Source organism: Mesoplodon densirostris, chromosome 19 (genome assembly GCF_025265405.1).
Source record: "Mesoplodon densirostris isolate mMesDen1 chromosome 19, mMesDen1 primary haplotype, whole genome shotgun sequence".
Classification (NCBI taxonomy): Eukaryota; Metazoa; Chordata; class Mammalia; order Artiodactyla; family Ziphiidae; genus Mesoplodon; species Mesoplodon densirostris.
Window position 1 is genome coordinate 8,929,113 of NC_082679.1, and position 13,151 is coordinate 8,942,263.

Sequence of the window (13,151 nt, forward strand, 5' to 3'; positions counted from 1 at the left end):
CAAACAAGTTTTATTTGGAATACCATCTCTAACTGGTTAGACGTGACTGCCTGGACCACCACATGGAAACTGGGTCCTGTGGCTACTCTACCATGAGTAAGAGGGGCAAGATGGGATGGGTGGTCAGGCGGCAGCACAGGCTTTCCCTAAGAAAAGCGCAAGTTCAGCAGAAAGCAGCCAGAGCGGGGGGAAACACCTGACGGACCAATTCATTCAGCCAGTCACCAGAATCTCAGAGTCCCGATGCCCAATCCACAGACGTGCTGCGTCCAGGGAGGGAGGCAGCAGTCCTGCTGCCCTGGGCACTGTGTCTGCAGCCCCAGGCCTCGGCTCAGACAGGAGCCACATGAGGAAGTGGCGACGGGTGGCGTCAGAAGGGGGCTGAGGACACTGGAGAGGTACAGACAGCACACCACACAGGGGTACAGTCTACACGACAACTGTCTAGACACTTCAAAAAAGGTCATCGCTAAAAAAAAAAGGCAGAGAGAACTGTTCTCGACTGGAAGAGACTAAGGAGGCAATAGCGAAATGCACTGTGAATATTGATTGGATCCTAGAACAAAAGACTCAGCTATAAGAGACCGTTTTAAGTCAACTGAGTACATTTACACATAGATCTATATGAAATGCTCTTGAATTAATGATAATATTCTTAAAAGTGATAATGTTATTGTAGTTATAGAGGAGAAAGTCCTGAAGCTTAGGGATATATGCTGAGACTTTTAGAAGTAAAGTGACATGGTGTCCGCAGCTCACTTTCAAATGGTTTAACATCAATACAGGGGGCTTCCCTGGTGGCACAGTGGTTGGGAATCTGCCTGCCAATGCAGGGGACATGGGTTCGAGCCCTGGTCTGGGAAGATCCCACATGCGGCGGAGCAACTAAGCCCGTGCGCCACAACTACTGAGCCTGCACTCCGTAACGGGAAAGGCCGTGACAGTGAGAGGCCTGCGCACCGCGATGAAGAGTGGCCCCCGCTCGCTGCAACTGGAGAAAGCCCTCGCACAGAAACGAAGACCCAACAGAGCCAAAAATAAATAAATAAATTTATTTAAAAAAAAAACAATACAAATTATGGGGAGAAAGAGCAAATGTGGCAAAATGTTAACCACTGGTGAATACTGGGTGATTACTGTAGTACTCTTTCAATGGATTTTACCACTTTCAAATTTAGAAGTTAGGGAGAAAAGAAAAAGGTCATAACCCGGTAAAGTCTGACCGGCAATAGGAAGGAAGACCGAATGTACCACGGGTGAAGCTAACCGTGATGACCAGCACGCACTGAGCACTTCCGTGTGCCAGGCGCCACACTCGGCGCCCGACGTGCAAGTCCCCCTGAACCCTGGCAGCCCAAGCAGGCAGGTCCTGTCATCACCCTCAGTTTGCAGATGAGCAAGTGGCAGAACAAAGATTCTAAATGCGGTCTAATTGCAGATCTGAAGCTCTATATCACTCTTCCCAAATGCCTCTCCTAGTGAATCTGTTTTATTTTAAGTACATCAGGAGAAAATGCTACAGGGGCCTAAGAACGGGGAATGGTTAAATAATCTGTGATACAGCCATTTAATGGAACATTGTACAGCAATTAGAAGTCATATTTTCACAAAGTAATGACAGGGGAACATGCTCACAAAATAATGTCTGGTTTAAAAGTAATGGTTCTCAGAAAATGGTCCTCCAACATAACTCTTAGTTACTGAGTTCTTTTTTCTGCAGGAAAACAGGAGTAGGTAAGCTGGTAAACTCAGGGCTCTTTAGCCTCATCTGAGTTATGCTAAAATTTTTTTGAGAACTATAATACCTCATATTCTGAATTACGTAAAACTAAAAACCTATACACATGCAGAGAAATGACTATAAGGAAATACATCAAAATAACAACAGTGGTTTTCATTAAGTGGAAGATAATCTTTAAATTCTTTTTCAGTTTTTGCCTTTTGTTGAATTTCTACAATGAACATGCTTTAATTTTATGAAGAGGAAAACAAATTCTTTTAGGAAACTGAGTACACAAAAGACAACTGCCCCCAACATACACATTAAGCTCACAGATACCACATCTAATTGTTTTCCTGAAATTCTATAAAAGTACAAACTAATGCCAATAAGGGGAAGCATATGACCAGAATTTAAAAGGAAAAGGAAAGAAAGAAGAAGAAAACAATGGAATTAAGGTATTCCAGGTTGAAAACCAATCATTCCATCAACAACTAATGTGTACTGTGTGCCAGGTTCTCCGAGACAAGGAGAACAGAGAATCCTGTTCTCAAGATTGAAATGTGGCGGGAAGAACTACCAGGAAGGTTACATTCAAAGTGCTGCTGGGGGTGGAAGAGTCCTGAAGAATGAGGACAAGTTCCAGAGGCAAGGAGGAACATGGGACACATTTCAAACCACACGAAGGGTATATGCAAAGAAGAGAAACACAAAGAAATTCTGCTCTGGCCATATCCTTCTAATACATGGTGTGTATTCTTGTAAAACAATTTTAAAATTAATGCCTGTGGTAGTATAAAACAGAAAGAATGGGGAGGGAGGGTTGGAGGGAGGAAGAGACGGCAGGCAGACAACCACAGCATAACAGTACTGCAGCAGTGCGCGTAGGAGGGAGGAGTCGAGAGTGCGCCGGCATCTGGTAGGCAGTGAGGAAGCAAGATGAGGTTTATAGTGGAGGAAATGCCACGTAATCAGGATGGACTGAGAAGGAGGGTGACAGTGGGGCAGTGGAAAAGAAGTGGAGGAGACAGAGCCAAGAGATGACAAAGGACAGCAACACACTTGGCGACGGATTAGATGAGTCAGAGAGGACCCTGAAGTTCCAAGCTTCTGGGTGTCAGGGTGAGCAGTGGTGCAATCTAACAGAGCTTTAAGAGAAGCAGCAGCTCAGCAGTGGCTGGTAGTGAACTGGGGGCAGGGTTGAAGAGGTCTTCGCACCTGAAAGGATTCACAGGTAGAAGAACACCTGTAGAAGCACAGGTAGAGGAGAGGCAGTGGACATAATAAAAACCTAATCACAGGGCTTCCCTGGTGGCGCAGTGGTTGAGAGTCCGCCTGCCAGTGCAGGGGACACGGGTTTGTGCCCCGGTCTGGGAGGATCCCACAAGCCGCGGAGCGGCTGGGCCCGTGAGCCATGGCCACTGAGCCTGTGCATCCAGAGCCTGTGCTCCGCAACGGGAGAGGCCACAACAGTGAGAGGCCCGCGTACCGAAAAAAAAAAAAAAAAAAAAAAAAGCTAATCACAGTCTAAGAGTCAGAGAAGCAAGGTGGGTATGGTAGATCAAGCCCACAGATGTGCTCAGCGAGAGGGGCATGCAGGTAAAATTCAGGCATTTGGTGCTACCACAGGTGAGCCAGTAAAGGAGCCCACTGAAAAGGGAAGCTCACCCTGACAGGAGAACCCTAACTAATAAATGAAGAAGTAGGGCTTCCCTGGTGGCGCAGTGGTTGGGAGTCCGCCTGCCGATGCAGGGGACACGGGTTCGTGCCCCGGTCTGGGAGGATCCCACATGCCGCGGAGCGGCTTGGCCCGTGAGCCGTGGCCGTTGGGCCTGCGTGTCCGGAGCCTGTGCTCCGTGGCAGGGGAGGCCACAACGGTGAGAGGGCCACATACCGCAAAAAAAAAAAAAAAAAAAAAAAGAAGGAATTAGCATGATCATTGTCTCAGGGAAGAATCATCAATGGATGCTAAAACTAGTGGGTGAAAATATTAGGAGAAAACAGATACTTACACAGTCTGAAAGCATTTTCCTACAAAATACTTATTCATACAATGCGGGAAGAGTAGCTTTACAGTGGAGAAGCTTGGCAGACACCACTACCTTAATCAAGGGATCAAAGAGAAAATCTCCAGTGATGGGACAAACTGACAACACAAGCCAATTGGTATGACGCACCGAGAAGGACACAGCCTCGCTTCCCTGCTGTTACTGCCACAAGTACAAACATGAACCTATCGTGAAGAAACATAAAAAAAAAAAATCCAAGTTGAGGAACCTCCTACAAAATAACTGATCTGTATTTTTTAAAATTATCAAGACCATGAAAAACAGGTAAACTGAACTGCCCTAATTAAAGGAGACTAAAGAGACTTGATAATTAAATGTACCATTTAATGTGGTCTGAGATTAGCTCCTGGACCAAAAAAAATCTTGTCTTTTGCTATTAAAGAATGTTAATGTGACCAATGATGAAATGAAAACGTCTACAGATTAGATAGGTTAGTATTGGGTCAATGTTAATGTCTTAATTTTGATAACTGCATAGTGCTTACATAAAGGGAATGTTTTTAGTAAATACCCACTGAAGTATTTAGAAGTAAAGGTGCATCATATTTGCAACTTCCAACCATTTCAGAAAAAAAGATACACACACACACACACACACGATACAGAGAATGTGGTAAAATGTTAACATTTAAGGAACCTGGGAATTGTAACTTTCAATTTCTTACAACTTAAAATTTTGGTAACTTTCCTATAAATCTGAAATCACTTCAAATTAAAGTTAGGAACCCCCCAAATGATATAAACTATCTCTTGAAGTGCTAGGTCAACAAGGAGAGGCTTGAGTCCTCAAACTTTCTTCCTGAAGATTTCCTCCTTGCCCAAGGCAGAGGTGCCAGGAAGAAACGGATATAAAACCAATGTCAAGAAGATGGACACTGACAAAAGGCTTTGGCTACAGATGGTCTAAACAAACTACAGATCTGCTATGATTATGCCAAGTGCTTACTGTGATTCAATCCTGGTGTGCTACTGAGAAAACCCTGGAAATAACTACAGAGTCTTTAGAGAGCTTCAATTTGAAACCCATTTCCCCTGATTTGGCACATCCTGAGTAAATATGAACACCACCACTCAGCTTAACATGATGCTGCTGAAATTATTAGCAGACCTTGGTAGGCTGTCCACACCACACAATACTTAATATCATTGCAGGTAATAGCGGAATTAGAAAGAACACATAGGGAGGTTATAATCCCTACCTTGGTTTCAAATTAGTAGCAGCCTATATCCTTGAGCTCACCTCTTAATGCTCAAGGGTCCACATAACCATGTGCCCACTACACCACCTTCTCAAAGCTCATCAGCTTTGAAAGTATCCAGGAGAAAATCAAGGGAAACAATGACATGAAACTGGAAGCTCCGGGGGTTACAAAAGAAATGCCAAGGATGGGAATTCCCTGGCAGTCCAGTGGTTAGGACTCTGAGCTTCCACTGCCGGGGCCTGGGTTCAATCCCTGGTCAGGGAACTAAGATCCCACAAGCCATGCGGCATGGCCAAAAAGGAAAAAAAAAAAAAAAAAAGAAAAAGAAAAAGAAAAGAGAAATGTCAAGGAGACACGTTATGGGAGCTCTAAATGAACAAAATAAGTGTTTTTAACACAGGTAAAATTTTAACATTTCAAGAGCAATACAGAAAATTTTAAGACAGTCAGCCTTTGTGATAACACCAAGTTGCCAATGGAACTGAAATGCAGCTGCTTGACTAGATGATATCTAAGCATCTTGGCTGGTTTTTTACTGCAGGAAAAAAATTCTAGCAATATATGAATTTCAGGCACCTGATCGATGGCCATCTATCTACACATTCCTTTTATTAAACCAAAATGTGTTACCATTTGGGTCCAGTACAGCGCTGAAGTCACTGATAAATAAAACCCTTTCCCTGCTGAGAGACCTGTAGGGGACAAACAGGCTGCATGCTATGACAGGGAGCTGCGGGACCATAGAAAAGGTATTCTAACCAGCCACAACTGCAGTCCTGACACAGGACTGCCCCCACACACTGAAAGGCCTAACACATCTTGCACGACAGCCTCAAAACTACATGAAGATGGAGGATCCACAAGTCTGACAGTTGTCGGGATTACTCAGCTCCTTCCCAGAAAGCATCTCACGGAAACAAGAAATAATTCCAGAATCTCCAGATGGCTTAGCCCTCTAGAAAGCGTCCTGTAAACAGGGAAAGCTGTGATCGGCTACGAGGTAACACTTACCTGTGGCTTCAATGTACTCAATACATCGCTCAATAAATACAGGAATCGGTTTCTCTGGAGTCACCACGGTTGTTAAGGGCACCCCAAAATAGTTACTCTCCCAGGTTGCCTTTGTGATGGATGGCCGGGGTTTGGGCTTTGGTTTCTGTCCAGGAAAGAGAAAAGAAAGCACAAAAACAAAGTGATTCTCAACATACAACTCAAACTTCAGTAAGGCTTCCAGAGGGGAACTCTCAGTGGTGTGGAAACTGTTAGAAAGATTCCAAGCAGGATAAAGAGACCCACTTACTCATCTCATTCCTCCAAGTATCGTCACACCTTGGGTGTGAAACTGCATTATCAGAACAAAGGTGTTTATAAGAAGCAGGCCATGTTTATTTAATAACAATGAGATGACTGTCCAACATCCTTTATCAGGGGTACAATGGAGTAAACAGGAAGCTTTCCAAACATTCCATACAGATAATAGATACTATACACTCAAGGATGGCTAAAATCTTTTCAAAAGATTAAAAAAGTGGAATTGAAAACTAATAATTTCCTCCTTTGAGAAAAGAAAGCATGCATTCTGCTGAAAGCCCAAGAGAAGAATTCCCTTTGATACATCAGCCTGGGGTTAATTCCCAATGGCTTCTGCATTAGGAAAGGGTAAAACCAACTAATCAGACATGACAAATAAGATAATTCTTTGTCTTTTCCTTCCTAGCAGTCACCTTCCTCATGTAGTAGAAGTAGCAGCAGCAGCAACAACTACTTGAGCGCTGCTACGTACCAAGCCAAGTCCCAGATACTGTTTCTATTAAACCTTATGGCATTCCATTTTACCAAGGAAAAATGTCTCACGTGACACAACTAACAAGTGACAGTGCTGGGATTCAAACCCAGGAGGGTCTGTCTCCAAAGTCCACGCTCATAAACATTATTGAGATATTTTGCTGCAAAATTATTCAATCCTTTTATTTTGAAGATCACATGAGGAGGAAAAAATGCTCTAAACCAATGGTAAATTTCCTAAAGCTACAGAAATACACCTCAAATTTTGGGCTTTTGTTAAAATATCTACTAAGGAGGAGGATAACCAAATAGAATCAAGGTAAATGGAGCAGGTGTATCTCCAGCAATTCAGTTTCATTTGCAAGTTAATGAGACTAATTTAGAAGGGCAGGTTTATTTACAAATATGCCCAACTTAAAACTTAAAAGTATTGAGGGATCTCTGCATAAAATCCACTAAAGAGGACAGCTATCTAGCTTCTAGGTCGGGGTCAACCATTGCCTTTCCTTATCCTGCTCATCCTCATTCCTTTTGGTACCCCCTTTATATGAGAACAAATCACTTCCTGTTTAGTCTGAAATTCGCTGAGGACTTCCTGTGCAAACAAGTGGCAAAAAAAAAAAAAAAAAAAAAACCAGCTGAGAATAAACTGTACATGAAAGAAGGAACGAGGCCATGTCTGGACTGCTGGTTGACACTATCTGAAATGACAACCCAAAGGCAAAGATGATCCGGTCCTCACACAGCCCGCTAACTGATCTGGTATGGAGGACTGTAATGCAATGTGAATGGATCCGAGGGTCCCAGAGAAGAACATGCACTCCACAAAGCCTGTCGCTGCAATATGCCTGCTCCTGGTAAAACCAGTGACACAGCCTCTCAGGCTGCAGGGAGTGTCCGCTGCTCTCTCCCCTGTATGGACTGCCTGAGGCAAACAGGCTCTGATTTCTCACTTTTTACCAAAGAAGTATGGAAAAGTAAATTAATGATTTATCTTTACACGAAATAATTTAACCAATCTAGACTCTCCCTAGGGCCTCCCTGGTGGCGCAAGTGGTTGAGAGTCCGCCTGCCGATGCAGGGGATACGGGTTCGTGCCCCGGTCTGGGAGGATCCCATATGCCGCAGAGCGGCTGGGCCCGTGAGCCATGGCCGCTGAGCCTGCGCGTCCGGAGCCTGCGCTCCGCAACGGGGGAGGCCACAACAGTGAGAGGCCCGCATACCGCAAAAATAAATAAAAAAAAAAAAAAAAAAAAAAAAAGACTCTCCCTAGCATCTTCTACTTACATGAAGTACAACATAAAGAATTTAAGCTTTCAAATCTAACAGACCTGGGTTTGAATCCTGACTGAGAAGTTCTCTGACTTTGGTCAAGTAATTTAGCACCTTGGGGACAGTACCCTCCTCACGAGGTGGTCCTGAGGGTGAAATGATATGATGTACTGGACGTGACTCAGTGCCTAGAGCGCAGCAGTTGCCCAACAATGTGATAAGGGCTGAGTGTTTTCCACTGTTACACACTGTAGCAACCGGTAACAATGCATCAAGTGAGGTTCTCCCTTAAAAATGCCATACCATTTAAACTGTTAGCTGAAGAATCTGAACACACAAGGAAGACCATCCAGATTTAAGCGACAATCTTTTGGCCAACCCCAACCAGGCAGCATTTGCCAGTCAAAACTAACATAACAATAGCACTCTTCTTCAATAAAACCTTGAAGCTTCCAAATAAACTGCTGTTATGGAATTTTAAAAAATGGGAACTTTAAGAGAGCTGCCAGGAAGCTACTTCCAATCACTATAATGCCTTCTGACCATAGTTCTAGTAAACAGACAATAAATTTTAATCTCATACTTCCTCCACCCTCTCAATACTAGAGCAAGATAATGAGGTGTGTTCTAACAGTCTAAGTTAGCTAGAAAATTTAGCCTCCATCAACTGAATACTTACTAAGCACTGGATCCTTGCTTAATTTCTTTTTTTTTTTTTTTTGCGGTACGCGGGCCTCTCACTGTTGTGGCCTCTCCTGTTGCAGAGCACAGGCTCCGGACGTGCAGGCTCAGCGGCCATGGTTCATGGGCCCAGCCGCTCCGCAGTACATGGGATCTTCCTGGACCGGGGCACGAACCCATGTCCCCTGAATCGGCAGGCGGACTCTCAACCACTGCGCCACCAGGGAAGCCCTGCTTAAATTCTTTATATGTATTATTTCATTCCAGATTCACAACAGATTTGTAAATATGGGTGTTAAAACTCCATTTTACAGATGAAGAAGCTGAATCCCAGAAAAATTCAGTTACTTGCCCAAGTCGGTTCTGACTACAAAACCTGCGTTCTTAACCACTATGGTTCATTACCTTCCTCTGAAAGTTCTTGGGATATGCAGAATAAATAAATGGATGATTAAATAAATGACTAAGGGTACACTGACAATCTGAAGAACTTCTAAAGGTAATAAAGACTCACATAAAATACCAGGGGTCTTTAAGCTGGGCAAGGGAAGAATGGGGCATGATGACAGCTATTTCAAATAGCTACAGGACTATCTCATGAAAAGAGAGCAGACATTTTGTAGAGTCCTGTTGGGAGAGATAAGAGGAAGACAAAGAGGCAATTTTGGCCAGAGAAATCTAAAAAACAAAAAAACCCCAGCTGTTTAAAAAGGAAAGGACTGCCCTGTAAGTATTCAAAGCAGAGGCTGCAACCTACCTGCCATACTCATTGTCAAGGAGATGCTGCTGTCAGATGGAAGGCTAAATGAGAGAGCTGCTCTTTTTTTTTTTTAAAGGTAACTTTAAAAAAAAATTATTTATATATTTTTGCCTGCGTTGGGTCTTCGTCGCTGCGCGCAGGCTTTCTCTAGTTGCGGCGAGCAGGGGCTGCTCTTCGTTGGGGTACGCGGGCTTCTCACTGCAATGGCTTCTCTTGCTGCGGAGCATGGGCTCTAGGTGCGCGGCGGGGGGGGGGGGCTTCAGTAGTTGTGGCGCACGGGCTTAGTTGCTCCGCGGCATGTGGGATCTTCCCGGACCAGGGCTCGAACCCGTGTCCCCTGCATTGGCAGGCGGATTCTTTTTTTTTTCCTGGTACGCGGGCCTCTCACTGCTGTGGCCTCTCCCGTTGAGGAGCACAGGCTCCGGACGCACAGGCTCAGCGGCCACGGCTCACGGGCCCAGCCGCTCCACGGCACGTGGGATCCTCCCGGACTGGGGCACGAACCCGCGCCCCCTGCATCGGCAGGCGGACCCTCAACCACTGCGCCACCAGGGAAGCCCCGGCAGGCGGATTCTTAACCACTGCGCCACCAGGGAAGTCCCAGAGAGCTGCTCTTACCCCTCTCACCTCAAAGAGTCTAGTAAGATCTAACCTAGTTCAGCACTTCAACTTACAAAACAGAGAGTAAGCTTTGGCAACGGCATCAACTCCCGTTGTTGAATGACATGGATATTAATTCTCATTCTCTCTAAGATTTAAACAAACTCTGCTTTACAGAATGTCAAAATACTTCCTTGAAGTAACTGAAGGCTCTCTAGGGTGTCACAAAATCAGGCAGGGATTCTTGCACAACTAATTCTAAACCTTCCTAGGAAGGAAATCAGACTTTGTGGTGCATGCCAAGAACCGGACCAGATTGTTGACATAACAAGCAACACCTCAGGCATCTGAAGGGTTACTGGGCACATGTCAAGATGGAAATGCCATTCTTCTGAGTGGCCTGCCAGCTGTCTCAGTCCCAGGTCAGATATGTGTCACTCATTAGGGAGTCAGTGGCGCACTCTCAGCAGCAGGTCCTTGGAGAGAAGAAAAGAACACCATCCCAGCATCTGTCTTCTCTTGGGCTCACTCATTAGCAGGCTGAACTGAAAAAAGCATCTAGCCAGAGGAAACCAAGCCCTGAGAACAAGCTACACATCTGCACGTCTAAGTTTAGAGTCTGACTGGGCGCCAAATGGAAACTAACGGTGATTAGTCACGAGTGGCCGCGTGCTAGACACACTCTGCTAGGTGCTCTGCACGGTTATCTGAAACCTCACAACCACCCTTCGAGGGAAGGGTTATTAACCCCATTTTACAGATGAGAAAACAAAGGCTCAGACAGATTCACACCCAGCACTGAGAGAGCCAGGATTCAGAGTCCAGTGATGTATGAATGTCAAAGCCCCACGTTCCTCCCCCTACATGAACTATCTCCATGATGAAACACACCACTGACATAAACAAAGGACTGGGTCAGCTCAAATCATCTTCACCTTGTCCTCTGGATAGATATTTTTTGAATAAATAACATAGTCCATTGTTCTTTACTTCACAGTTTCCTTAAAAACATGCCTGATTCTTAGTCTTGATACTAACCAGGTGGCAAAGAAAACAAAGAAATAAACCAATAGCTTATGCCAGTGTTGCACTGGGGAGAAATGGTGACTGGAATTTGCCTCTGGCCTCTTGGCCTTTCTGAAACAAGAGCATAAAGGGGAAACTCCTGCTTATGGGACAGTACGCCCACTCCACAGCTCCTCCAAGTCCACGCGGCAAGAAAATGCTTAGAATGCCAGCCAAAGAATAAGTAACAGCCAAGAGAAGGACCCCTTCTATCAGCCTGTAAAATGACTGGGTTCCACAGCCTGATGTGCAATTGACACTCAATAAATTTCTTGAACAAAAACAGTTTCCAATAATGTACAAGGCCAATGTTTCTTTATATTTTTTTCAAGTTTAGCTGAGATGATGACTATCTCTGTGGGTACCAGAGTATTTTTTTCGTCTTCTAACATTGGTCTGCTCTTACTAGGATGTGAGGTGAGGTTCAGAACGTCATGTTCATACTGACAGTAGTATATCACAGACTCCGTTTTAAAAAACAGATGAGGTCATGAATTCCCTGTATCACTCTGTGAGCACTGAACAAGGGATAGTCATCTACATACACATATGACCATTTTCCTAATGGGCTAAGTTTCCAGTGTGCAGGAATCTAGGCATTTTTCCTTTTTAATGAATTATACCCAAGGTCACCTAACAGACTAGCAGCAGAGCTAATACTAAAGTCATCTCTCGCCCTCAATGAACTTACAGTCTAATGGGTATTAGAGAAGATATACGTCTACAGCAAGCAAAGGTGATCTAGATATCAGATAAAAACCAACTGAGTCACAAAGAAAAAAAAGTCTCCCACAGCCTCAAAGGAGAGGTCAGCCACTCTTTCTGGATAAAGAATATTCTATCTTCTATGGAAACAGCAGGTACAGCTATTCAGTGATCCTAAACTGCCAACTTCAAATATTCTCTCCCCGTCTACATAAATATCCTTATCCATGTCAAATTACTTAGCCAGATTTTAGGGTCAGAAAACGTGGTCACTGGAGTTGTACCACCTAGCACAGCCTTTTAAATGCTTGGTAACATACCTAATAAAGCAAATAAAAAAACAGAATCCAGTCTGCGTTTCTGTTTTTAAGGAGGAATGCCATATACAGAATGTAGTCTGGAACAGGGACAGTGTCCTCTGAATGGGGCAATTCTCCCTCTTGAGAGTGAAACTGATATAAGCAAAGCCCTAGAGGGTCACACACATGGTTTGCCAAGTTGTAGAGTGGCACACCCTGAACTAACTGTAACTGGTAGGAATCTTAGAAAAACCAAAAGATTCCATAAACTACATTACTCTAGGTTTCCCCTGAAGTGTTTGCTTGCATTCTATATTCAACATTACAGCTTTCTGATTGGTGATGATTCCCTCGTATTTCCAACACAGCTTCAAAAGGACCTTTTCAATTAAGTTACTCGCTCATGTCCCAAATGTATTCTTGGCTGACTGGTGCTCCCCCTTCTGGCTCTGAAAAAATCTAAGCCCAAGTTCAAGAGAAAACCTGGGGATGGATCTGTTCTGACTGGCAAAGTCTATTATGAAAGCATAAATGCTTAGCCTTGTCTCCTTCAAGCTGGCAGTTAGTACTATGACCCGGTCACCCTCCAACTTGGAACATCTTTATTTAGGGATGAACCAGGAAGTAGCACGAAGTCTCCTAGCATCCCTAACCCTCCCTCTTGCATGGTGGGAAAAGAAAGGCATGTTATCCCCTCATAGGCACCCAAATAAACTGAGACCATAGCTTTTTGCCCTAAAAAGGCATGAATCTGGGTCAATCCCTGTTGCCTTCTCAGGCTGAATGGCCAATGCAGTAGGGGGCTAAGCAGGGAGGAGGGTCCACTAGTTCCAGGAAGTGTTTATAAACATTCCTGCCTGGTTCGACACCCACTGAATCTGGACTTTCCAGAGCTGTGGGGGTCAGTTTTTACCTGCTAGCCTCCTCTCAAATACTGTATAAAAAGTACTCAGAAGGCCTTTCTCTATGGAAGTAGAGGTGATCCCTGATTCG

The 13,151-nt window shown here is 44.4% G+C and overlaps 1 protein-coding gene across 1 annotated transcript in view; it reads right to left on the reverse strand.

Moving 5' to 3' along the window:
* Window positions 1-13,151, reverse strand: part of ARHGAP35 (Rho GTPase activating protein 35) — a 122,834-nt gene that overhangs the window by 57,707 nt on the left and 51,976 nt on the right. Inside the window, exon 3 of the mRNA XM_060083250.1 lies at window positions 6,003-6,147. Coding sequence (XP_059939233.1) covers window positions 6,003-6,147 — 145 coding nt within the window. The remainder of the gene's footprint in view (window positions 1-6,002; window positions 6,148-13,151) is intronic.